Below are 27,188 nucleotides of genomic sequence, written 5' to 3'. Positions count from 1 at the left end.
GGTAGCTTTACAAGGAAAGACGCTGCTTGTGTCAGACCAGTGTGCCTATTGTAGGGAAGAAGGTCATTGGCATAGGGAATGTCCAAAACGAGGGACGAGAGGACGAGGCTGGAGAGGAAGGACAGGTTTTGAAAGAGGAAGGTCTGTAGGCACGACACAGACTGGATTTCCCTTGAGAGGTAGAGGATCCAGAGGGAGCCGAGGAGGTAGAGGAAGAATGGAGAGTGAACGTGAGATAGAAGGGATTGGATTGGCAGGGACAAGTTGGACGGATTGATGGGGACCGGGCTTAGAGGAAGCCCTCCCTGAGCCTTTGGTAACTATGAATATAGGGGGCCATAAGACAATGCTTTTGGTAGATACGGGAGCAGGAAGGTCAGTCGTAAATAGCCCAGTTTCAGCACCTGGACCCCAACAAATACAGGTTCAAGGTGTGTCAGGACAGATATTGGGATGGCAGGTCCTAAAACCAGTCACATGTATTTTTAATGGATCGCAAATTCAACATGAGTTCTTATACATCCCTGAGTGCCCAATCGCCTTATTAGGCAGAGATTTGCTTAGCAAACTAGAAGCCACAATCTCTTTTGACAAGGGTCAGCAGAAACTTAAAATAAAACACCAGCGTGAAGCACTGTGGAGACTCATGGTAGCTAAGTCAGCTATTGAGCTAAATAATAAGGAGAAATGGAGGGAATTCGAGGTTCCAGGTATATGGGAAGAGGATAACCCTCCCGGATTTGCAGCTCATCACCCTCCGATAATAGTGGAGGTGAAGCCCCTGGCTACGCCAGTTCATATTCTGCTAAGCTTGTAAGCCGCCCTGAGTCTTCGGAGAAGGGCGGGATATAAATGGAATTAAAATAAATAAATAAAATAAAATATTCATCAGCGCCTGTGCTCTAATGAGGCTGTAGCTGCGATATATGGAAGCATTCAAAAATACCTTAAAGCAGGGATTTTGGTGCCCATTCAGTCGCCTTGGAACACTCCCATTTTGCCAATCAAAAAGCCAGATGGAAATTTTCGCCCCATGCAAGATTTAAGGATTATCAATTCAATAACAGAAACCATACATCCTGTTGTGCCAAACCCGTATACGCTCCTTAGTTTGATTCCACTGACTGCTAGGTGGTTTTCAGTAATAGACTTAAAGGATGCCTTTTTCACAATCCCAATCCACAAGATTAGTCAGCCATTGTTTGCATTTGAGTGGGAGAGCCCGGGGACAGGTCAGAAGAGGCAATACACATGGACTCGACTTCCCCAGGGGTTTAAAAATTCACCCACCTTGTTTGGTACTCCCCTAGGAAAGGACTTGCAGCATTATGTACCTCGACAACCTGGGGATATAGTTTTACAGTATGTAGATGATGTCTTGGTAAAAGGCAAGACAGAGGACTTATGTTGGGAAAATACAAGAACTCTGTTGCTTCTGTTATTGAAATGTGGTTATCGGGTATCCAGAAAGAAGGCACAATTGGTACAGCAGAAAGTAAGATATTTGGGATATGATATTAAGCATGGTCAGAGAGCCCTAGGACAAGAAAGGAAACAGGCGATTCTAGCCATTGCGGAACCAGTAAACAGAAGGCAGCTGCGAGGTTTTTGGGGGTTGGCTAGGTTTTGCAGAATTTGGATACCTAATTTTGCACTGATGGCAGCTCCGCTTTATACAGCTACAAAGGGGGGTGACTTTGAACCTTTTCAGTGGGGAGGAGAACTAAGAAGGGCTTTTAAGGACATTAAGCTTGCTCTTACAGCAGCACCAGCTTTGGTTTTACCCAATTTCAAGAAGGCTTTCAATCTATATGTAGATACCAAAAAGAATGTTGCATTGGGAGTGTTGACACAGCAGCTGGGGCAGTGGCAGCAACCAGTGGCTTATATGTCCAAACAGCTGGATGGTGTGGCGCAAGGGTGGCCACATTGTTTAAAGATCTTAGCAGCTATAGCGCTCCTTTTGCAAGATTGTAACAAGCTAACTTTCTCATGTCCTGTTAACGTTCATACTCCTCATGCTGTTCAGTCTATTCTGGATAATAAGGGACATTTATGGATAAGCAATAAAAGGCTTTTTAAATACCCAGCAATGATGATCGAGAATCCACAAGTTAAATTGGTAGTGTCTAATCGATTGAATCCAGCCACCCTCCTGCCTATAGAGACTGAATTGGAACATGACTGTTTGCAAGTATTGGACAATGTCTATGCTGAAGGAAAGACACTGAACGTGTGGACAGATAGCAAACAGATACAGCATGGACGTTTAATTCTGCACCTCATTGATGCGGTTAAAAAACCAACGAAAGTATCAGTAATGCACTGTAAGGGACACCAGAGAGGAAGTGATAAGGTAGCTATTGGGAATAGGAAGGCAGATCTGGAAGCAAAACATGTGGCTAAGAAGACAGGGGCTACACCGGATTTGTCAATACATGTGGCTATGGATATGGGAGTGTTGTCTGCTGAAATAAAGCCAACATATTCTCAGCAGGAATGTATAAAGGCAGTAAACGACCTCAAAGCAACTGTTAGGGATGGTTGGTATCTGTTACCAGACAAACGCATCTCCGTGCCAGCCTCTGTGGCCTGGACGTTGGTTCAAGCATCCCATGATGCTACTCATATGGGGAAGACAGGATTAGAAATGGCATTGGGAAGGGATTATTTCATTGATGGACTTGCAGGCATGGCAGTGTGCATAACATCTCAGTGTATAACGTGTGCAAGGGTCAATCCGTGGCAAGGGGCCCTCTTGCCACCAGGAACCATACTGATGACATATTTCCCAATGGACTCTGTAATGATAGATTTTACAGATATGCCACAGAATGGACTATATAAGGCTATGTTAGTAATTGTTGACATGTATACCGGATGGCCTGAAGCATTCCCTACAAAAACCAAACAGGCTAAGGAGGTTGCAAGAATATTGTTGAAAGAACTAATTCCCAGGTTTGGGAGTCCGTCTTTCATTTCTTCAGATAATGGCCCTGAATTTGTCCATTGTATTAACCAAGCTATAGCTCAAGCAATAGGATCTAAATGGAGGTTTCACTGTATGTTCCATCCGCAGTCGGGGGCTAAGGTGGAACGAATGAACCACACTTTAAAGGAGAAAATTACTAAAATATGTGCTGAGAGCCATTTGAAGTGGCCTGATGCTTTGCCCTTAGCACTGTATTCTGTGAGGTGTGCGCTGCGAAAACAGTACAGATTATCCCCGTTTGAATTGATGTTTGGTCGTCCTCCCACTCTGTTACGACGAAACCTGACGGGATGGCCAGATTTGGGACATAAGGGGGGAGTGTGGAACATGTAGATGGTACAAGAACTAAATAAACAGGTTGAAAAGCTTCGAGGTTATGTGCTGGAGCAAACTCCTCCTAGAATAGTAACAAAGTGTCATCCCTTCAAACCTGGAGAGTCTGGGTGAAACATTGGAAGCGGGAACAGCTAGAAGGCAGATGGAAAGGACCATATGTTGTTATTATGTCCTCTCCTCTTGCTGTCAAGATTGCAGAATCCAAATCATGGATCCACTGGACAAGAGTCAAAGCAGCACCTGAACCTGAATGGGTGGTGTCTAAAGTTCCAGTGGTTCCCACAAAATTAACATTTAAATGAAAGTGATATATGATTTGTTAGCGTAGCTGGACTTATTTAAGAAGCTTTAGTATATTCGCTGAAAGGCTACTCTACTAGAACCTTACCGGCAATAGGTTCTTCTACGCACAGTAGTGAAGACCCCTGCTAAGTCACTCCGGAACCTGACTTTCTACGCACGGGAGAAGAATGGAGAAATGTTTACTGTTGCTATGGGTGTATTGTATTGCTGCCTCATGTACCAATGTTTCAAAGGAAGTTAGGGGTAACCAAGGGAACGGGACCAAAACTGACGCCTGTGATGCCTGTATAATCAAAGAAGACCTCTGTTGAGACTCATCGTCATCTGGAAAATAACGAAGTAGCGAGGAAATTTAAATATATATATATATATGGTTTTAGTATTATCATGTAATCATATTTTATATTTTATAATAATCATTTTATAATCAATTGCCTGAGTAGATGCTTTGAGTATATGGGGAAAAATACAGGCCTCAAATGGAGGGAGGGGGAGAACAGGAGTTACCATGGGGCCCAGTGTGAGTCACCATCTAGGAATTGTTTTTAAGTACCTTCTGGTGCCTGGTACCCCTGGCAGGTGTAGAAGGTGGGAGACATCTTTTCTCTAGAATTGATAAGCATGTACATAAAGAGGATAGTAGGGGAGGGATCTTATTAGTATAATGTAAGCAAACGGGCAGAGATAATGTATTCTGTTTAGGCGCTTCTGATAGATTGTAACCTCCAAAGCCTAAGCCAATGGGGCCATGGGGGAGGGAATGGGGCGTCATGATAGGATGTATAATAATATGTGATTTTGGAATTTGGGGGTGTGGTTCAGTGCTTGGCTACATTGCAATGCTTGCCTTCCTGAATCCACCACACTTTGCAAACCATTACTTTTTAGACTTTCTTGTGAAGTCTAATAAACTTCTTTTCTATTTGTAACTCAGAGTGGATTTCAATTTGTGACTATTTTTGTGTCTAACAGTCACAAGTTGAGATAAGTCTCAAAAGGGGGAATAAAGAGGAAGTGTACTAAAGTAATTGTGTAAACAAACGTATTTGTGTCCTTAGGGCAGACGCTGATCAAGGTAGCCATAATCCTGATAGCGTAACTGCACGTATTCCCCAGCGACTGTCTTAAAGAGGAATGTATTAAAGTCCTTGTTTAAGCAAACAGTCTTGTCCTTAAGGCAGATGATGATTGGGATGCCATATCCTGTCTGTGAAACTACATGTATTTCATGTAATTTTCTTCTGTAAACTGTTGTCTGATAAGAATGTGCAGGATGTAACCATATAAGGAACAATGTATAACAATGTATAACTAGGAATTAGAGGTGTATAAATATGTCTGTTCATGAGCCCTTCGGGGTTCAGACCCTTTGCTTTGTTTTAAGCCTTCTGAACCTGCGCAATAAACCTTTCCTTTCCTGAAGAGCTTGCGTGAGTCTCTTCTTTCTACAACAGTGTGGCTGAACTCCTGTGTGTGTTTCACTCCACCAAGCCTTTGCAAATGCTTCTTTTGAAATAAAACTTTGTTGCTGGAATTCCAAGTGAGTGTTTTGTTTTGGATCTTGAGCCACGTTCCAAACATGCTTGAGCAGGTTGGACTAGAAGTCCCTTCCAGCTCTATTCTCATTGAACTGCGCCACTCGCCCAGCCTGCCCTATTGTTCCTTGCGTCGTCTATGCCACCATTGAGGCATATCTGGGCGTGTCACCAAGAGTCCCCTCCCGTTCCCTCAGCGTCAGCGTCGTGCGCAGACGTTACTGACTGAGGCGCCATTTTACGTTGCCATCTCCACAGCAGAGAAATAATTGGAGGCAGTGGCAGGAGAAAGTCGGGGCTCGGCGCTCCTCCCTTGGATTCCCGCTTGTTTGGCCACCTGCCGCCTTAGACACTCGCCAGCATGAGTGACGTGGAGGAGAATAACTTCGAGGGGAGGGTGAGTAGTGAGCGGTTCTGTCCGGTCCGAGGTGTCGGAGACCTGGCCCTGAGGGCAAGAAGTGCTGGAAGAGGAAAAACGAGCCTCCGAGTCGGGTGCTGAGCGGGGCGGACTCATCCCGAGAAACTTTGTTGTTCCTTGCCAAAATGGTTCCTTCATCTGAGGTGGGGCTACGTTACATTCCGCCCGCAGAGGCCGCGCTCTCGTCTGTTTCGGCTTGGCCCTGCTTTCTTCCTTCCGGACCAGGATCTTCGGACTTACAAACCGTGATCCCGACTCGAGTTTTGACGCCATCGCTCACCCCTTTAATGGGTTTGGGTTTTAGCGCCCCTTCGCTTTTTTAACCGTTTGCCCTGTCCCTAGTTCCCATTTTGCGGTTCTTTCATTCCCGTTTGCTTTAAATAATCTTTTTCACTTTAATAAGATTCCCCCTTAACAAATCCAAATAGAAAATGCTGGGCTGGTGGGAAGGGACCCTACACAGTCAGAAATCGGGTGGGTCGGCGATAAAAGCCCTCTTGGCCTGGGGGAGAGGTGAGGGTCGTTTGTAATAATATGAAAATGGCTTCGGGGTTTTTCAGTTAAAATGCCGCTAAACTTCCAGCATAATTATATTAGGTTTACACCGGAAGAGAGTCAACATTTTGTTACGATAAGGTATTAAGGTATGGTACTTAGCCGATATTTTCTGCGTTATTGTGGGTAGTAATGATGGAAAGATTTAATTAGAAGCTACTTGCCACTGTTCCAATTTCATTTTGCACTGTCTTAAATAACTTCGGTCATTAATTATTGAAAGATATTTTTAAATTTTCTGTAGAGTTTAAATATGCTTTTAAATATGCTGTCTGGGAAGAGTGTTAGTTTTTTAGATTTAGCTGTGTGTGTGTTTGTGTGTGTGTGACACTATTAAAAACAAGATAATTTCATTCCCCTCCCTTGGGAAAAATCTTGTAATTTTCTCAAAAATTCTAATAGAAGTGTGTGGTTTTACTGCAAATCTCATCTGTGTATCTTATTTCAGTCTTTACAATTAATGTTCAGTTGCACCTAGTAATGATGCTTCATAAAGCTTATTCTCACATTTTAAATCTTGAAAAACAAAATTAAATGTAAACCTTTGGAGAAAAGTGCTTTTGATATATTGAGGACATTGTTTGATTTCCTATGTCAGGGGTAGGCAACCTTGGCTCTTTTATGACTTGTGGACTTCAACTCCCATGGCTGGCTCAGGAATTCTGGTAGTTGAAGTCCATGAGTCATAAAAGAGCCAAGGTTGCCTATCCCTGTCCTATGTAAAAGTTCAAGAACAGTTATCTTAACATTGAAGCAGTATCTGGAAGTTGAGAAGAAGTGAAACAGATGAAACAATCTGAAACCAAGCAAGTCTGTAGGTGTGTGAAAAAATAAATTGCCCAACATTACTAGATTAAGAACCTGGGTGCAATCAAATCCTGCTTTGTTTCTTTATAAATAGTTACATTATTGAACTAGGGTGCTTTTTATTGTTTTGGTTTTTTGCTGAGGTGCACTTCTCTTAGTTGAGTGTTCTGCCTTAGCTACCTCTGAATTTCTTCACCTACTCCAGGGGGCATGCACTTTCCTTTAAAGTCTGGGGGCCTAGGAACAATATAAAGACTGTACTTTGAATCTTATAAGATTCAAAACTAGCAACATAGTAGCTTGGAGCACAGCTTTCACTAGTTATCCCAGGATTCAGAAATGATTTGAGTGAGGTATCAAATTTGGAAAACTGCCCATCTCCCTCACAGAGGGACTCTAGGCAGTGTACAAATAAAATATTAACACTTAGAAACTGTATATAACATTTTAAAAGAGGCAAAGATAGTTAAAATGCAGTAATAAAAGTTAATGAAAAGGCAGTGGAGGGCCTTCAGGGTGTTAACCAGCACCATGGCTGTGTGCTTCTTTGTGAGCAGCAAGACGACAGCGCCATGTTTTCAAACCTTTCTGAATAGTATGTCCTTGTGGTCATGTGTTACATTTTGGATGGGGGAGATAGGTTGAAGGTTCTTTTTGCATTTTCATTTACTTGAATTTCCTACATGACTGTAAATGTTTAATAGAAACTGTTTTTGAGCTAAGTCTTAAATGCAATATGGGGGAAATGTGGGACAGATAATAAGAATGGGTCTGTTTAGATTTTTTTAAAAAATATTGTGAAATTTCAGTATCTTACTATCACACTAGTTTACTGTTCTCAGAATAGATACTGAAAAACCTGCTCCTCTATCAGTAGATACAGAATGTTTGAGGCCACCTACCTTAGCTGCATAAATTGTATTTTTTAAAAATTGGATGCTTTGGGATTCAGGTTCTGTTCTGAGTTGCTAATGGCATAAAAGTATTGACAGGCTTTCATAATAAAACAAATAAGTTTTCAAATTCTACCTTCCCTCCTCCCATTAACTATGTAAATATTTTATAACCATTGCTATTTTTATATACATTTTATTAAATTTTTAAAGAGAACATATAAACTAATACCGTTACCGTTACTACCGTTACTCAGATATTCGGGTGTGAGTCGCTCCTCCTGAGATGTGGCCCTGGGGTTCAGTTGGGTTTGTTGCTGGTGTATCTTTCACCTACCTGTGTAGCAGCAGCCCAGCCCAAGCTCCTCAACACCCTCTCTGGGTTGGCGGTTGAGTTCCCCAGACTTATGGTTCTGGGGGACTTTAACCTGCCATCCCTGGGAGGTTCGTCGGGGTTGGCTTGGGAGTTTATGGCCTCCATGACGGCCACGGACCTGACCCAAGTAATTCAGGGCCCGACTCATGGGGGGTGTGTCACACACTCGATCTTATTTTTCTATCTGGACGGTGGCTTGATGATCTGGGAGGGGGATCTCCAGTTATTACACCCCTGTCATGGACCGATCATCACCTCCTGCGGCTGGCCTTCCGTTTTGCCCCCCTCTGTCGCAGGGTTACAGAACCGACCAGATGGTTCCGTCCCAGGCATCTAATGGACCCTGAACGGTTCCAGGAGGCGCTTGGATCTGTGCCTGCCATCTTCACTCACAGCCCGGTCGATGCCTTAGTGGAAGCCTGGGAAAGGGCGGCCACAGAGGCACTCGACCGCGTTGTTCCCATGCGGCCCCTGACTCGGCGCAGATCCCGGCGGGCACCATGGTTTTCCGTGGAGCTCAGGGAGATGAAGCGTCGGAGACGGAGCCTAGAGAGCTGTTGGAGGTCCAGCCGGTCTGAGTCTGATCGATTGTGGTTAAGAACCTTTACGAGGTCTTATCTTGCAGCGATGGAGGCAGCGAAGTCCAATTACTAAGCTGCCCTCATCGTGTCCGCAGATAATCACCCAGTCGCCCTGTTTAGGGTGACTTGCTCCCTTCTGAATCAGGAGGTGAGGGAGGAGCCCCTGCAGGGTCGTGCCGAGGAGTTTAGTCAATATCTGGCAGATAAAATCGCTCGGATTTGGGCCGGTCTGGACTCCGACTGGGCGGAGTCTGACGATGGGGAATCGAGCGGTCTTGGGAACATTACTTGGGAAGAATTTGATCCTGTGACTCCGGAAGAAGTGGACAGGATCATGGGGAGGCTGAGTTCCACCACGTGTTTATTGGACCCATGCCCCTCCTGACTGGTTTATGCAGCTTGGGAGGGGACACGAGGCTGATGATACCCAGCTTTTTATTTCCACCCCAAATCAACCCAGTGATGCCCTTGCCATGATGTCCCGTTGCCTGGAGGCGGTGAGGGTCTGGATGGGGAGGAACAGGCTTCGTCTAAATCCCGACAAGACCGAGTGGCTGTGCATACCAGCATCTCGGGTTGTCCACTCTATTCCATCTTCAACTATAGGGGGTGAAGTGTTGCCCCCCGTAGATAGGGCTCGCAACTTGGGTGTCCTCCTTGACTCACAGCTCTGTTTAGAAGATCATATAGGAGCTGTGACCAGGGGGCTTTTGCCCAGGTTCGCCTGGTGCACCAGTTGCAGCCCTATTTGGACTGAGATGCCCTACGCACAGTCATTCATGCGCTCGTGACCTCTCGGATAGACTACTGCAATGCTCTCTACATGGGGCTGCCCTTGAATACCACTCAGAGGCTCCAACTGGTGCAGAATGCGGCTGCGCGAGTTGTGATGGGGGTCTCCCGATACTCCCATGTAACACCTCTGCTCCGCAAGCTGCATTGACTTCCAGTTGTCTTCCGGGTGAGATTCAAGGTGCTGGTGATGACCTATAAAGCCCTAAATGGCATGGGCCCGGATTATTTATGAGAGTACCTTTTGCCGGCGTTAACTTCCCATCGTCCTGTGCGCTCCCATAGAGAGGGCCTCCTCAGGGTGCCGTCGGTCAGGGAATGTCAACTGGCGGCCCCCAGGGGGAGAGCAATCTCTGTGGGTGCGCCTGCCCTCTGGAACCAGTTTCCTGTTGAGCTCCGGATGGCTCCCGACCTTCGCTCTTTTCGCCGCGACCTGAAGACTTGGTTATTTGATCTTGCCGGCCTGGACTGAGGGATTGGGGTTTTAGATTTTAAATTCCAAATTTTAAATTTTAGAACGTGTTTTATTGCTTGGGCTGTTTGGTTTAATTTATTTTAATTTTTGTATATTATGTGCTGTATATTGTGTTTTAATTGCCCTGTACACTGCCCCGAGTCCTTCGGGAGAGGGGCGGTATATAAATCCAAATAATAAATAAATAAAATAAGGAGAGCATAGATAGAGAGAAAAAATAAAGCTGAAGAAAAAATAAAAATAGAAGCTTCCAATTTTCTTGGAGGAAATACAGGTATGCTTACAAAGTTCTCTTACTCCCCGATTACAAAACAGTTCACTCAGCGAAACCAGAAATCCTAAGTACATTTTTTTCTGATTCATGCAAAAAGTCTATAAGGCTTTCCAGTTAGCCATAAATGTAGATACTGTCTTTAATCAAGTTAATTTAGCCATCTCTGCAAGTTTCATCTTCATCACCAACCATTCCTCCTTTGTGGGTAGTGTCGAACCTTTCCACTTTTGAGCATATTTTATTTTTCACATTTCTGTACCTCCCATCTCCCTCAAAGAGATTATCTTAGATTATATAATATATATGTTTATACGTGCTTGTTTAATTATTTGGATGAGTACAAATGGACTGCAGCAACCCTGAACACCAAAAAAGGAAACAGGCTAGCTATACATCTTCCAACAAAATGGATATTCATGCAACTTAATCAAAAAGTGCTTGACCATTCAATCCACTATAGCACAACCAGCACAAGCTGTGAAAAGGATAACACTACTATATACCAAAAATATCTCAGAAATAACCAGACTAGTTACAACAATACAGTATCACCATAGCACACAAAGCAACTAAAATTCTCCAAAACATCAGTAAACCAAAAGATCCAGCAGCCCCAGAAGAAAAAACGGGACTCAACTACAATATACAATGTAATGACTGAAACAGCCACTACATAGGGCAAACAGGCAGAAGACTGGCAGAACACATCCATGAACACCAACTAGCAGTCAGAAGATATGATGAAAACTCCTTAATGTCACAACACCTGGACATACTTAACCATAGTTTCAACTGGGAAACTGAGCATCCTAGACTAGGCTAAGTCCAAAAGTGTTACGGAATTCCTGGAAGCTTGGCACTCAGACAAATTAGCCATCAACAGGTTCATAGAGTTAAACAACATTTATGCACCATTCAAAAGAGACAATGAAAAGGCTAAAAGGGAATAAAAAAGGACAGAACTCCTCACTAGCAGTTGACACCCAGATAAGCTGGGATTAACACCAGAACAACAATCAAGCAGTTAAACAGTACTCCAATCAAGGAACTACCAACTCAGTTCCGTCAGTTAGCCCCAAAAGAATAGCCCCTGGTTTCAGCTGTGTTTTAGTCTTTACAATCTTTTGGGGTTTTACACATCCACCAAACATGATAAAATGTCACTTGATGTTCTTCACATTTCCAGCAATGATTTGAAGTACCTTTATACATTCTAGACAATTTTTCTGGTGACAAATACCAACAATGCATTTTATAAAAAATCTTTTTAATATTAAAGTTTTAATTTAATATTAAAACAATCTCAATCCTTTCAACCACATATTTTCCCATTGATCCATTTCTATATTGTAACCAACATTTTACCTCCTATTTTCATACATTGTTTCACGTGTACTGTCTCATATTTCAACAGAGGCTTATACGTTTTAGCAATAATATGTTCATCATTAGTACATAGTTCTGTTTCAAACTTGGTCTTACGTTGACAAGTATATCTTTCTACAGGTAGTCTTTGCAGTCACAATGGCCTTGGAACACATGGTTTGTGACCTGTAAAGCATTTCCGGCTGTCATAAAACATTGTGCTAGCCCCATGTCACATGACTGCATTTTGGGTGCTTGCCAACCTGTTAACTTTTACAATCAGTTGCCAAGTGCCCTCCAATCTTGTAGCCTCCATTTGCAATCTTCTCTGCCATCTTTCCCAGAAAGTCAATAGGTAAGCCAGCAGGGATGGAGAGGGGAAGTTGGAATTAAGGTACATACCCCCCACATGCTGACAGGTTTTCCCTCCCTTCTGTGCAGGGAAGGGAAATCCCCCCATGTGCTGGCAGAACAGAAGTCAAATCTACAAAAAAAGAGCCTTTCAGAATGATGGTGCTCGCATTTGCTCTCTCTGGTATGGTGGGGAGAGGGCCCTGACCTAGGTGTGGTGGGCGGCCCAAGGCCCTCTTCCTGACACTCCGTTTAACCAGAACTGGAAGAGCTGAGATTATGATAATTGAAGCAGTCACATGGCGTTTTGCTTAACAACTGCTTTTCTCTGTAACCAAGATTCCAGGTCCAATTGTCATAAGTGGATGACTACCTCTATTGTCTGGTTTTAACTTGATTTTCTCTTACAGTCCCCTTGAGAAAATTCTAGTACAGCATGATAAGATAACCATTTATATTTATCATTTCTCATCTCTTTCTCATCTATAAAATGTTTCTTGAGCTGAAAGTGACAAAGGTTTTTTCGGGTACAACCTAGATTTATATTTATTCCATACTCTAAGAATGGCCTGTGTAATGTAACAACCACTACTATTTTCCTAGAAGAAAAGCTGCAGAAGACCAGCTTATCTGGGTTTCCTGATGTTCATCTGGCTTTCCCCTAAGTTTAAACCACAGGAAGGAACCTCATAAAGTTGAGTGATCCACAACTATCTCTTTAAATTTCAAGAGTGGAGAAATTGAGTCACTCATCGCAATTTTGAGAAGGTAGTACAGTCCCTATGATAAATGTACCAACCTATATTTTATATTTTCCCTGTAGAAGATATCTTACTTGATAATATGAATATATTGATGAATGTTCTTCAATATTTGTAATTTTCATATATGGTTGTGTTGTCGTCCATCGGCTGCCAGCAGAGCTACCAGCAGAGTCAGACGAAGAGGAGATGGAGGGGGAGCCTGGGTCAACTTCGGAGCTTTAGAAAGGCTCTGATGAGGAAGCAGAATCAGAGCCAGATGCAGAGCCAGGGCCGTCTGTCTGCGTCCAGGCGGAGGGGCAGCTGTCTTCGGGGCCTGAACTGAGTGAGGGGGAGGAACAGATGGGACCCGTCCCAGATGCGCGTATATGTAGAGAGGAGAGGAGAGCAACGAAAGACAATAAGCCAGCTCTCACGGAAAAGAAGTAGACATTAGCCAGCCCCTCCCTGGCTGGGAAATAAATAATAGGGGTTTGGGAGTGGCTGGTTGTCACAGACAACCATTCGTTTTCCAGGATACATCAAGTTGGATTCCTTTGCCAAGACCCAGGTTTGTCGGGACTACTTGCTCTGTATTTGAGGTGCCGACTGAGTCTCCCTGCTGGGAACTAATAGTGAATTTGCTTCAGCCGGTGTGAACAGGGACTGTTTCTGCTTGGTTAATTATTGAAAGACTTGTTATCTGGAGTTCTCATGTGAACAGAGACGGTTCTTGCCCTTTTTCAGAAGGGGAAAAGACTTTCCTTTGGGACTACTTGTTTTGTTTTTGTCTACCCAACGTGAAGAAAGATTGTTGCTGCCTGGTTTAATAAAAGGGGTTTGTTTACTTGCAAGTAAGCGGTTTCTCATTACTTGCAAAGACTGGGTCAGAACAGGTAGTAAGTCCTCAACTTACAACCGTAATGGAGCCTGGAATTTCCATCTTACATGACAGTCTTAAGTCAAGGCACCCACATGACTGGCCCAATTTTACCACTTTTTGTGGTGGTTGTGAAACATCACGCTCATTAAGCAAGTCAGTGCATTCCTGTGGGGGGTTTTTTTGGGCCAGAAATTGGCTGAAAAGGCCAGTTTCCAGAATAAATCATAAATCACATCAAATGACTATGGAATGCTGCAATCAGTTGTAAAGGTGAGCCGGTTGCCAAGCGCCTGAAATGCAGTTATGGTAATTTAAAAGCAAAGACTATTTATAAACATGGGTTTGCCTTCTAATAACAGTATGTTTTTGGTGTTGGCCTTGATTAATCTCAAAAAGTTTACAAAGATGGGCCACTGGGAAATCCCAAGGCTGTATAATAGATTTGGAAATTGGAAAAAAAAATCCAGAAAGAGGCAATAGGAAACCACATAGTTTGGTTGCCCCTACCCTGAATATGTTCATAAGGTCACCAGTAATGAAGCTTAACTGAAAGTGGACTTTCAAGCCAGGATAAACTCCCCTTTCAATTAACTTTGATTCCTGGTGACCTTAACATATCCAGGATGAGGAGAAGGGAAAAAGTGGAGTAGTGTATCCCTGATAAGTAGTGTATCACTGATGCATACAATTCTTTCCCAGGGTTATTTCCTGCATTTTCTCCTGTTCTAAAAATGTGAACAAAGATGTGGCCAATAAAGTTGGTGCAATGTATATTTTTAATTTGGAAAAAAATTATGTGGAAGATCCAGTAACCATGACACTTAACAGACAACCCACACTTTCTGAATGCATGGGCCAGAACACAACTTTAAAATGATTTAAGTGGAAAAAGCATCAAGACAATAAAGCTTAATTTTCTGTTTTCCAAAGTAGTGTTAAAACAACAGAGTTGGAAGGGACCTTGGAGGTCTTCTAGGACAGGGCTGTTCAACCTTTTCACTCATTGTACCACTTTTATGATATGGCAATATCTGAGTACCACCAGTTGCCTAGCAAGGTGTCAAAAACTTGATGGACCCCCCCCCCCCCAAAAGGAAAAAAAGTGATAAAGTACAGGTAGTCCTTGACTTAGAGCAGTTCACTTAGTGACTGTTCAAAGTTACAATGGCACTGAAAAAGTGACTTATGACCATTTTTCACACTTATGACTGTTGCAGCATCCCCAGGGTCTTGTGATTTACATTCAGATGCTTGGCAACTGATTCATATTTATGATGGTCACAGTGTTCCAGGGTCACATGAAGTGACCAAAACTTGCTGCAACCATCCAGCAGACGGGGGGGGGGGGAATAAAAACCAAACAGCCCCCCACTGCCAATTCTCAACAGAAATGCTCACAACAATGAAAACCTCGGACAGGAGGAAGAGCGCAGGCAAGCGGGTGTCTTGCTTGGCTGGTGGCTGGTGGGGGAGAAAGGGGGCAGCTTCCCCCCACCAAAAGCTGCCCTCTCATGAAAGCAGGATGAAAACTCAAAAATGACCAGGAAAAAAGGTTAAAACAGAAGAGTGTCTCTTCTGAACAAGAGAGAGAAAAAAAGATCACATCCGCATCCAGCTCTTGGGTGTCTGTTTTAACCTTTTTCCCTTGCCTTTTTTTTTAGTTTTCATCCTGCTTTTGAGAGAGGGCAGCATTTGGAGGAGTGAAGCTGCCCCCTCCCCCCCAAGCCACAGCCGAGCAGGACACCTGCCTGCCCACCCGGCCACACACTTCCTCCTGTCCGAGGTTTTCATTGTTGGGAGCATTTCTGTTGAGGATTGGCAGCGGGGGTAGGGTGGGTGTTTGGTTTTTATTCCCCCCCCATCTCCAGTTTTCTTAAAAAGGTTTTTCAGAAATGGTTTGCCATTGCTTCTTTCCTAGAGCTGAGAATAGTCACTGGCTCAAGGTCACCCAGCCACCTTTATGCCCAAGGTACTGTGTTTCCCTGAAAATAAGACCTGGTTGTCATGGTTCTGACAGATGAAACTCTTCAAAGAACTTTGAGGCATTGTTTATTTGAGAAGCATAGCATCGGCACATACATGGTTGAAGCCAAAATCTGAATTCCCCTCCCCTGAACACATAGTATCAAAGCACAATTCCCTCCTCTAATTAACAGTCATAAATCACATTCTGCAATTAGTTTGAAATGCAGACTTTCCCTCTAGTTCTCCAACCCGCCATTACTTATCATCTCTTATTTCAAAAAGCCTTGAATCACACTACTACGATATTGTTATGTCTAGCTAATTCCCATACACATTCTTCCCCCTCCCCCCTCCCAGTATCATCTAATTCTAACTAAAGTGTAACACACAAGTTAAGGAAAATGGCTGCATCTCCATATATTGTCAAAACAAGAACATCGATGTCAGCAGCATTGACATCCCCCCCTTACAAAAAGGACAGATCTTGTAATGTAAACAAAAGCATATGTTAGGGACTCTCTCGGTTTGTTGGGGTGTTTCCCTTAAAACCTTTTGATGAGTCTGTCGGCTTTCACATCGCTAGAGTTCACCCAAGTGGCTTCAGACAGCGAGTATCCCTTCCATTGTACTAGGTACTGCAATTTCCCCTTAAAAATTCTACAGTCAAGAATACACTTTACTTCATAGTGTGTTTGACCCACCACTACGAGGGGTCCAGGTGCCTTCTTAGGGGGAGGTCTTAATGTGGAGCCCTGAAAAGGTTTCAGCAAGATGCAATGGAAGACAGGGTGAACTCTCCCTAAAAGCCTAGGGAGTTTCAATTCTACTGTGACTGGGTTGATCCTTACGATGGGGAAAGGCCCCAAGAATTTCGGTCCTAATTTCTTGCTGGATAATTTGAGGCGTAAATATTTAGTCGACAGATAAACCTTTTCCCCAACTTGGAATATTCTTTGGGGAGCCCTCTTTTTATCTGCCTGCTTTTTATAGGTCTCGAAAGTCTTTTTTAAAGCAGTTTTCGTGTTTCTCCAAACTTCTTCCCACCCCCTCACCATTGATCAAGTGTCTGGGAAGCGGAGGGCACCTGAGGGTATTCAGGCATTGGGCTGAACTCTTTTCCTGTGGCTACTCTGAAAGGCGTGTAGCTGGTGCTTCTGTGAACAGAATTATTGTAAGCCACCTCTGCGAAAGGGAGGAGGTCAGTCCAGTTTGTTTGTTCTGGTTCAACAGCAAATAGTCTTTTTAAATTCTCAAAAGCTGTTTGACAGCCCATAGTCCATGCTAGTGGTCGGCTCGGTCACGGCTTACCTCCTCCTCTGTCTGTTTCGAGTAGTTCTGTAAGGTGTAGGGCAATCTCGGCAAAGGAGGGGATGAATTGATGGTAGAAGTTGGCAAAACCTAGAAAGCTCCGGAGCTGTTTGCGAGTCTTTGGGGGCTGCCATTCAGTTATAGCCCTCACTTTGGCTGGGTGCATTTCAATGCCCTCGTTGGAAATCCTGTAGCCAAGATAATCTAATCAGGTCTGGTGAAATTCATATTTTGACAGTTTGACATAAAGCTTGGCATTCAATAGTTTCTTTAACACTTCTCTCACCAGCCTTATATGATCAGATATATTTGTGTTGTATATCAGGATGTCGTCAAGATACACCAGAGCCCTTTTGTATAAATGATCATGTAGGACCTCATTAATCAACTGCATGAATATGGCTGGGACCCCCTGTAGTCCAAATGGCTATGACTTTGAACTGATAGCTCCCCATGGGGCAGTTGAAGGCAGTTTTCCACTCTGTCTCCCTCCTTTATTCTCACCTGGTAATATGCCTCTCTCAGGTCTAATTTAGTAAAGATACTCCCCTTCGCCAGGTGGGTTAATAAGTCCTTCAGGAGGGGGAAGGGGGTATTTATTTCCCACACCATGTTCAGACCTTTATAATCAACACAGAGACGAAGAGACTCATCTTTTTTTTTTCTTGAAACAACACAGGGGGTCCTACAGCAGACTTGGCCCATTCAATGAATTCCCTCACTAGGCTTTTATCCACGTATTGCTGCATCTCCTCCATTTCGATGGGGGACATAGCATACATTCTCGGTTGTGGGAGTTTGGCTCCCGGCAACAGTTCGATAGAGCAATCATTGGGTCTGTGAGGTGGCAGGGCATCACATTCGTTCTCACTAAATGCCTCCGCTAGGTCCTGGTACTCCCTGGGGATGAGTGGCTCACCTGGTGGCATTAAGGCAGCCTTGTGTACTCGCTCATTGGGTGGGCTAAAATTTCCTGTAATGGTTGAATCAGTGGGGGAGGGGGGTTAGGCCCTATAGGTAGTCTCACAGTTCTCATTCCTTTCTCCCACCAGATAAACGGCTTCCATTTGTCCAACTAGGCTAATCCTAGGATCACAGCCTCAGTCATTTTTGGAGCCACCAGGAAGCGAATAAACTCCCAGTGCTCACCTATTTCTAGGCATAGGGGCTCAGTTAATTGCGTGACAAAAGTCCCTCCCATCAGGGAGCCATCGGATTGCTCAAACCTCATGGGTTTTGAGAGCAGTTTTGCTTGTATGCCCATTTTCATAGCAAATGGCAAACTAATGATGCATTGGGAGCATCCAGAATCGACTAGCACTTTTAAGTCTGCCTGTGCTCCCGACTTAGGGATTATGAGTTTGGCAGGCAGTGAGAAAGGTGGGATGTGTCGACTCACCATCAGGTCATTCTCTCTGTCATCGCTGTCAAAAGAGGGTAGAGCTGGGGCGGGTCCAGGCTGAGTCCCGTCATCCTCCTGTGTGGGGGATGTGACCTGGGCAACAGGTTCCTGTGTGTTCCAGTTGGATTTCTCTCTCATTGGCTGCTGGGCAGGTTTCTTTCTCGCTGCTGGTCCCAGTCTGCTCTGCTGTTGGGGGTAGGAGACTGGACAGTTTGCTGCTCGATGTCCCTGCTGTCTGCATCGGAAGCACTTGATTGGCAGGCCTGCAGGTAGCCTGGGTCTTTCAGCAGTCGCAGCAATTGGAAGTTTTCGGGGTGGTGGTGGTTGCCGTTTGGGTTGCTCGGGCTTTGCCTCAGCTTCATGTGAGGGAGGCTTCTTATAGCGGGCAAGCTGAACATCTAGTTTTACTGCTGCCTGGTACCATTCTGGCAGCTGGATCAGGTACTGCTCGATAGATGCAGTACTGAGAGGGGTGATCGTCTAAACTTTCCCTGAGGTGATGGACTATGGACTGCTCAGGCCACCTCTCTATCCGACCAGCTAACTTGCGAAACTCTCGTACATACTCCAGGGCAGGCCTTCTGGCTTGTTTTATGTTATGGATTTGTTCTTCTGCTTTGAGGGCAATGGATGGGTCCTCAAATCTTTCTGTCCTAGGAAGATGAGGTGGGGGTCCTCCAATTTGGGGGCTTGCTCATTATATAAATTATTCAGCCATTCGGATGCCTCTCCCTCTAAGCTGGACACAATCACATCGACCATAGCAGCTGGGTGTGGGTAGAGATAGGCCCAGCGGTTCAAATGAGAGCGCACTTGGTTGAGAAAAAAAAATCAGCTTTTCTGGGTCCCCATCGAAGGTTGCTCTGAAAGGTGCAGCAATCATTGGCTGCTGGGTCCCCCACTGTGGCTGTTGTGCCCCAAGTTGCTGCTGGCCTCACCCTGGCTGCTGCTGCATTCCCAGGGGTTACATGTTCGGGGACTGTGGCCACCCTCCCTGCTGTGGTTGCAATACCGGCAGTAGTGGCCTCCCGAGTTGCTGGAGGTCTCCCAAAGTTTGCTGTCTCGGTGGGGGCTGCTGTTGTCCTCCCTGCTGCTGGCCAGTGGGGAGTTGTGGCGCCCTATGCTGCTCTAGGCCCCCTCAATGGTTGCTGGATGGATGGGGGTTGCTGCCATCCCCCCTGCTGTTGGCCTGCCGGGAGCTGTGTTATTTTCAATTGCTGTAGGGCCTCGGAGGGGGTTGTTGCTGGATTTCCCTCATTTGTGGGTCTCTCAGTGGTTGCTGTACATTCGGGGGCGGCGACCAACCTTCTTGCTGTGGTCATCCTCCCACCAGTTGCTGATCTCCTGGCTTCTGCACCACCCCAAGTTGTGCAATGCCTCTATTAGGTGCTGTAAGCTCAGAGATTGCTGACCTTCCATCTGCGGGGGCTGCTGTACTCCCCATTGCTGCAGGGGGCCTAGACTGGGTGATCGATATACACACCGGTCTGGGGATTGGCTGTTCCGGAGACTGGAGCTGTCTGTCTCTGTGGGGCTGGAGGCCCTGACTGGGGACTTCAGGGGCTGGAAGACTGTCTGATCTGTGAAGGAGGGGCTGGGGGCTTCTCTCGGCAGGAGTTGTTCTCCGCTTCTCACTTCTAGCTCTTCAAAATTTTCCACCAATTTTTCCACTGACTGACTATGAGCTGCAGACAGGTATTTCCACTTACCCAAGTCCTCAGTGGCAGAACATCTGGTAGCTTTCCACCGGTTTGGGGAATGCAACATGCGGGAATCCCTTAGTGGTAGCTCAACCTTGTCTGCCTTTGAAGACGTTGAAGGTGGCAAGGCCGTCTTGGGGCATCTGGAGTCTCCATTGGGCTGGGCCCAATCTGACGACCAAATCAGCTCTCCTAGCTGCTTGGGTTTTGCCCCCTGCTGGGAGGCCTGCAAAAGCTCCTCCTCCACCGGCTTGCTGGCTGTCGCTTCCCCCCCTGGGGTAGCAGTTGCTGCCGGGGTGCTGACTTCAGGCAAATTCTCTTTCTCCATGATGAAATCTTCCCCCGAATCTTTGTCAGCTTATCCCTCAAGTCTAGGGATAGCGACTAGGGCTCGGGACCCCTAGATAGTTTGGAAAGTTTGGAGATTTTGGCTTAATGTCATGGTTCCGACAGATGAAACTCTTCAAAGAACTTCGACGCATTGTTTACCTTAATCTTTATTTGAGAAGCATAGCATCGGCGTGTACATGGTCAAAGCCAATATCTGAATTCCCCTCCCCTGAACACATAGTAGCAAAGCACAATTCCCTCCTCTAATTAACAGTCATAAATCACATTCTCCAATTAGTTTGAAATGCAGACTTTCCCTCCAGTTCTCCAACCCACCATTTCTTATCATCTCTTATTTCAAAAAGGCTTGAATCACACTCTACTACGATATTGTTATGTCTAGCTAATTCCCATACACATTCTTCCTCCCCCCCAGTATCATCTTAATTCTAACTCTAAGAGTAACACACAAGTTAAGGAAAATGGCTGCATTTCCATATATTGTCAAAGCAAGAACATCCAATGTTAGCAGCGTTGACAAATGTCTTATATTTTTTTTGCCTCCAAATGAGGCATTAGGTCTCTGTTTCGGGGGATGTCTTTTTTTCCCCACTGTCTTGCCTTGTGGTGGCAGCACCAACAGCCCTGTCCAGCAGGAGCCCAAATGGCTGGTGGCGGCCCACTTCTTCTGTAGCCGCTCACCACCTCTCATACATGTCTCCCCCAGCCTCCATTTTGCCGGCAGAGGCCTTCAGGAAAGGCCTCTGCAGCCCAGAACAGAGCTCCGGGTTGATGTGCGTGTCGACCCCCGGCCTCTGTTTCACCAGCAGAGGCAGCACACATGCGGGCTCCTACTGGATAGGGTTGTTGGTGCCGCAGCCGCCAGGCAGGTGTCGGCGTGGGAGGCCTGGCTGTGGCAGTTCTGAGGTAAGCTCCACCACCCCCCACCCCTGCCCTAGCTTGATTTTTACACGGGTGCCTCACCCCACCTTGTGCAACCAGATGATGTGATGGAGTTGATGGAGTCTTAACTAGGGCTTATTTTGGGGGCAGGGCTTATATTAGGCACACACGTAAAAATCAAGGTAGGGCTTATTTTCAGGAAAACATGGTAGGACTAGAACTCATGGTCTCCCAGTATCTAGCCTTATGCCTTAACAACAACACCAAAGTGGCTTTCAGACTAGAATTACAATACTGTATATTACTTGAATTATATCCTACTTTTCTATTCAAGTACACTGCACTATCAATAGGAATCAAAATATAGTACAAAGAAGAGAGATTTTAAAAATTAATGTTAACATTAACAATGGTAGTAAAATGTTGCATTTATGGCTCCATTGGCTTTACTAAAGTGCAGTCCGTGAAACCTTAGTCATGTAAGAATGTAAATACGTGAATAAAGTCCACTTGAGTGGAATTTTTCAGGCAGTTCACTAGGAATATTGTAGAAATATTTCTTATTAAAATTATTAGTTAGTCATTATGTAAGTTGGTTTTATCTGTTAAACAGAGTTCGTGTAGAATTGTCAGTTGCTAAATTAATGTGACACCTCACAATATATTTTATTACTTTTGTATGTAGTTGAAGAGACCTTCTATTTGGGCACCTTTGATCAGAAATTCTTTGTCAAAAAAAGAGTAGTTCCTTTCAAGTAGGCTGTCTAGCATTATCTTTGGTTGTGTGCATTTTCCAGTGTTATCATATTTCTTCCGAGATTACAAATTTTTACTTTTCTGAAGTGGTTCTGGATTATAGGATATTTATTTGTGGGAAAGTACTGTAGAGAAATACATAAAACTTGAATTTTACAAAAGCCGCCAAGCATTTGCCGATCCTTGCTCAAGCTGCAAAATGTGTTTTTTGCAAATTTATTCAATATTTTAAAAAAGATCTGAAATTAGATAATGAAGTGAGCATTTTTAATTCCTGAATGGAAATCAGATCTTTTTGAGGTCAGCTTTTGAGTTAAATTTGAAAGTAATTCCTGATTGATTCTTTATTTGGGAAGAACAAATAATATTAGATACTCTAATATATACAATATGTTTGCTCTGTCTATATTGCCTTGTCTGATATATTTCTTCTGATGGAATACAAAGTAGCCACCCGAGTCAGGTAGTTAACTCATTAGCAGTGCTATTAAACCATATTTACCTTCTGTTGAACAAATAGATTGCCTTTGTTTTTATTTTACTGTACAAATATTTTGTAACTTTTGAATAAAACAATCACGCTTAGTGATAGATGTAAATGGTTGGATTTATAAAACTGAGGTAGCCTCTATGGGCAGAATCCAAAGAAGTCAATCAAATTTGCATTTTCAGTACAGATTTAGGACTTGAACAACCATCACTTATGCTTCTTAGTATATATTTGTAGTAAGTAAAAGTAACTAAATTTGTAGTAAGACATGAGATCCTGTTTTAAAAAAAACTTCAGGCAAGTGTATTGCTTAAAACTCTGTGTGTGTGTGTGTGTGTGTGTAAATACAAACAGATATAGATATATATATTACAGACTTGAAAAATTTCTCAAGTTAGGGAGCAGAATAGGTGCAGAATATTTGGGAAATACTTCAAGGGAATCAGTGGACTCATTAGTAGAGCCTGTATGATTATATCAGTTAAAATATTTTTTTAAAATTGTTTTTATAAACTAGTTATTTGCATTTCACCTGCTGACTATTCCATTTTAGTAGGTAAAATTCTGAAACTCCAGCAGGGTTTTATAATCCCCACGTGCTTAAATATACTAAATGTTCTTTTTCCATTAAGGTTAATGTTCGTGAAGAAATGGAAGAATTTTTTCCAAGAATGTGGAAGATAAATCAAGATAAAAGAAGGCTAATGAAAAGTGTTAAAGATCAGAAAATTAAAATTGAATGGGGGAAAAAATTGAACAGAAGATTGGTCAGATAGAAGCACTTGAATATTTTTAAGGCTATAATGAATTGTTTGAATTGGGGAAGAATACAAGAAGTATGAAAAATGAAAAACTCAATGAAGAATGAAGAAAAGTAGAAAGCAAGAGTGAAGTAGAATTAAAAGAATCTGGAAGAATGAATGGGTCCTAGGTTAAGTAAATGTATGGTTTACATTCCAGTGTCTGTATGATCAAGTTGTAGATGAATTTGCATGATTACTTAGTTAATAGAGCATTGGTCATCTGGTTTAATAGGGAATTGTTTGAGGAAATTTCACAGTGTTAACAGTGGGTTAAACTGAATATAGTCCTGGAGGGTATTTCCTAACCGTTTATTTTTCAGGCACACTCAATAATATATAGTTACTTTTAACAAAAGAAGGTAGGCATTTGTGCAACCAATACCATTTTTAATACTACTTCTTTCATTAGGAGTCACGGTCCCAGTCAAAATCTCCAGCTGAGAGTCCTGCTTGTGTAAAATCTGAGAGCAGGTCAGGATCTCGTAGCCCATCAAGAGCTTCTAAACATTCTGAATCACACTCACAATCAAGATCGAAATCCAGGTATGTGTGTTATTTGTTAAAAACTTGAATATGTTAAACTTCTATGATTGTTGGTTGGACCTTTCAGTAGAAAATTTAAACATTGTAATAAGATTTTTTTATTGTCAGGGCTTGAAAAATATCCAGAAACTTCTAAGTAGCCATATAGTGATAATGGCAAAAATAAAAAGATTGCATGTTTCAATGCAATTGTGGTAATGTACTTTAACAATATGCAAGCATGCATGTGCAAATATAGAAATACAGGCAAGCCATTTAAGTTCATTGCTACATGTAGTTATGAAAAATATGAAAATGTTCCTATAAGAATGTAAAAAGACTTGATTTGAACAGAAATTCAAAGGTTTCCATGACAAATTGTTTCCCAAATAAAACTACATGAATTTCCTCTCATTTTGTACCTTCTAAAATGGGGTTCCAGTGGTCATGCAGCTTTGGGAGTCTTTCTGCAGTTTACTGCTCCAGTGCAGAATTTTAAGACCTGCAGTAATATTTCATTTCCTTGCCTTTTAAAAAAATTAACAAATGTGTTTCAGGGTAGGTGAGGGTTGGAATTTGCGGGGGGGGGGGGATTTCCTCTATATGTGACTCCAGCATGTCGCTCAAAATGCAGATCTTATCCTGAAAAACGTTGCATGTTTGTTTTGAAACATGACAACCTGAATGTCCTAAATTTTGGCCAATTGATATATAAATGCCTTCAGTTGTTTTAAACTGTCATTAATAACTGTTAATATTTATTTTGATGGTCTATTGCAGTTCTTGTATGGAACAATATTTTTACCATTTAAAGGTCTAGATCCAGAAGACATTCTCACAGGAGATACACTCGCTCTAGATCCCATTCTCACAGGCGGCGATCACGAAGTAGATCATATACCCCAGAATATCGGCGACGAAGGAGCCGCAGCCACTCTCCAATGTCTAACCGAAGAAGGCACACTGGCAGCAGAGTATGTAGTGTAAGCTTGTAGGGATATTATGATTTTCCATTAACTAAACTTGGTTGGCTATAACACAATTTTTGTAGTGAAGAAAAAGGGACAAGCGTTGAGATTTTCTACTTTCTAGCCCAGGGGTAGGGAACCTTGGCTCTTTTATGACTTGTGGACTTCAATACCCAGAATTCCTGAACCAGTCCACAAGTCATAAAAGAGCCAAGGTTCCCTACCCATGTTCTAGGCCTAGTGGCATTCATTTTAATTTACCAGAAGCTCTTTTTTATAATGCATTTTTATTAGTTTATCAAAGTATAAAATACAAAGAGAAGTTTAAAAAAGTAATAGAAAACTGGGAGGGGGGAGAAAATGAAGTAAGGAGGGAAAATGAAGGCTACTGCTAAGCTTGTAAGCCGCCCTGAGTCTTCGGAGAAGGGTGGGATATAAATGGAATTAAAATAAAATAAAAATAAAAAATAAAAAAGGAAAGAAAAAGTCACCGACTTCAAGTCTCTTTAGCACAGTAGAAGATAAGAACATTACAACCTCAACTTTTTACTTTTACACAACAGACAACAAACCTATCAACAAAAACAAAATCAAAGTTTCATTTTTTTTCCATTGCAAGCACAAAATCCAGAAGCAATTTCCAAATAGAAACAAAATCAAATATATTATTTTCTTTGGATAAAAGAACCAATTTAACCATCTCTGCTTTTCCTTGCTATGGGGAATAATATATGTTTCTGTTTACTCAATCTTTATAAAGTCTCATAATTTATATTAAAATAATTCCATATTGTCATGATTCCGATTAAAAAGACACATCAAAGAGCACTGCATGATTATTTCTAAAAAAGTCTATAATGAGCAGAACGGAGCATCGGCACTTATGGATGGATGCCAAAATCTGAATTCTCCCTTTGACACATCTTATCCTACAGAATCTCCCTCCCTTAATTACACGTCATAAATTACATTCGCCAATTAGTTCAACACATGAAGTTTCACTTCCCTTGAAGCGCTCTATTTCTTATCTTCTTAAAACGTCCTGGTTGAATCCCTCCCACACTTTTGTGATTCAAAGCCAAACAGTTAAAGCCAAAGGCTGCCTCTTATATTGTCAGTGCAAAAACATGTCAATGTTTGCAGCATTGACATCTGGGCCCCCCTACAAAAAGGGCAGATCCTGTAATGTAAACAGAATACAAGTTAGGAGCTGGCTTTTGGTTTGTTGTGGTGTTTCTCATAAAACTTTTTGATAAGTCTGTCAGCTTTCACATCGCTAGATTTCACCCAAATGGCTTCAGACAATGGGTATCCCTTCCATTGTACTAGGTACTGTAATTTTCCCTTAAAGATTCTAGAGTCAAGAATACGTTTCACTTCATAATGGGTCTGACCCGCTACTACAAGGGGTCTAGGTGCCTTCTTAGGGGGAGGTCTTAAAGTGGAAGCCCAAAAATGTTTCAGTAAGCTACAATGGAAAACTGGGTGAATTTTCCCCAAACGTCTAGGGAGCTTCAATTTTACTGTGACCGGGTTGATGATTCTCACAATGGGGAAAGGCCCCAAGAATTTCGGTCCTAATTTCTGGCTGGGTAATTTGAGGCATACATAGTTGACAGACAAACCTTTTCCCCAACTTGGAATGTTCTTTGGGGAGCCCTCTTTTTATCAGCCTGTTTTTTATAAGTCTCAGTAGTCTTTTTTAACACCGTTTTCGTGTTTCTCCAAACCTCTTCCCACCCCCTCACCATTGATCAAGTGTCTGGGAAGCGGAAGGCACCTGAGGGTATTCAGGCATTGGGCTGAACTCTTTTCCTGTGGCTACTCTGAAAGGCATGTAGCCAGTGCTGCTGTGAACAGAATTATTGTAGGCCGCCTCAGCAAAAGGGAGGAGGTCAGTCCAGTTTGTCTGTTGGTAGCAAACATAGCATCTGAGACATTGCTCCACCATTTTGTTAGCGGATTCTGCAGCCCCATGTTAGGGAGGTTTGATTATCTTTGAACCATTGATCGGTAACAAGCTCTCGTTTTATCTTCTTCGCTCCCGGGTTATCAGTATTAGGGGTTCTGCGAGGTGTGAGTTGTGCCGCTGGTTGCGAACTGGGGATAATTGCCTCGTAGACCTCTTTGCATTCGCTTTTGTACTGTGGCAATTGGTATGTACTTTAGAGTAAAATTAAAATGGTTAAAATACTGTGACCAACACACTTGCTTTGGGGACAATTTGCGGGGAGTTTTTAGTCGCTCTAAATTTTTGTGATCTGTCCATACTTCAAAAGGCTCCTTGCTCCCTTCTAGATAGTGTCGCCAGTTTAATAGCCCCCACCTAATTGCGAAGGCCTCCTTCTCCCAGACTGTCCTCCAT

At 43.2% G+C, this 27,188-nt stretch overlaps 1 protein-coding gene across 10 annotated transcripts in view; it reads left to right on the top strand.

Annotated features, from left to right (window-relative positions):
- The first annotated feature begins 5,419 nt into the window (after nucleotides 1–5,419).
- The window catches only part of LOC310648289 (transformer-2 protein homolog alpha-like), a 124,425-nt gene continuing 102,656 nt past the window's right edge, over nucleotides 5,420–27,188 (top strand). For 7 of the 10 annotated variants that reach the window (XM_083376053.1, XM_083376047.1, XM_083376046.1 and 4 more), the window contains exons 1-3: nucleotides 5,420–5,563; nucleotides 23,743–23,876; nucleotides 24,670–24,838. In XM_083376053.1, the coding sequence (XP_083232179.1) occupies nucleotides 5,528–5,563; nucleotides 23,743–23,876; nucleotides 24,670–24,838 (339 nt within the window). In that variant the 5' untranslated portion in view covers nucleotides 5,420–5,527. The remainder of the gene's footprint in view (nucleotides 5,564–23,742; nucleotides 23,877–24,669; nucleotides 24,839–27,188) is intronic. The other 3 variants (XM_083376048.1, XM_083376052.1, XM_083376051.1) reach the window with 1 other exon arrangement.

The sequence above is a fragment of the Vipera ursinii genome (assembly GCF_947247035.1).
Source record: "Vipera ursinii genome assembly, chromosome: W".
NCBI lineage: Eukaryota > Metazoa > Chordata > Lepidosauria > Squamata > Viperidae > Vipera > Vipera ursinii.
The sequence above is the reverse complement of the archived record's forward strand: the minus strand, read 5'-3'. Positions and strand labels throughout refer to the sequence as shown.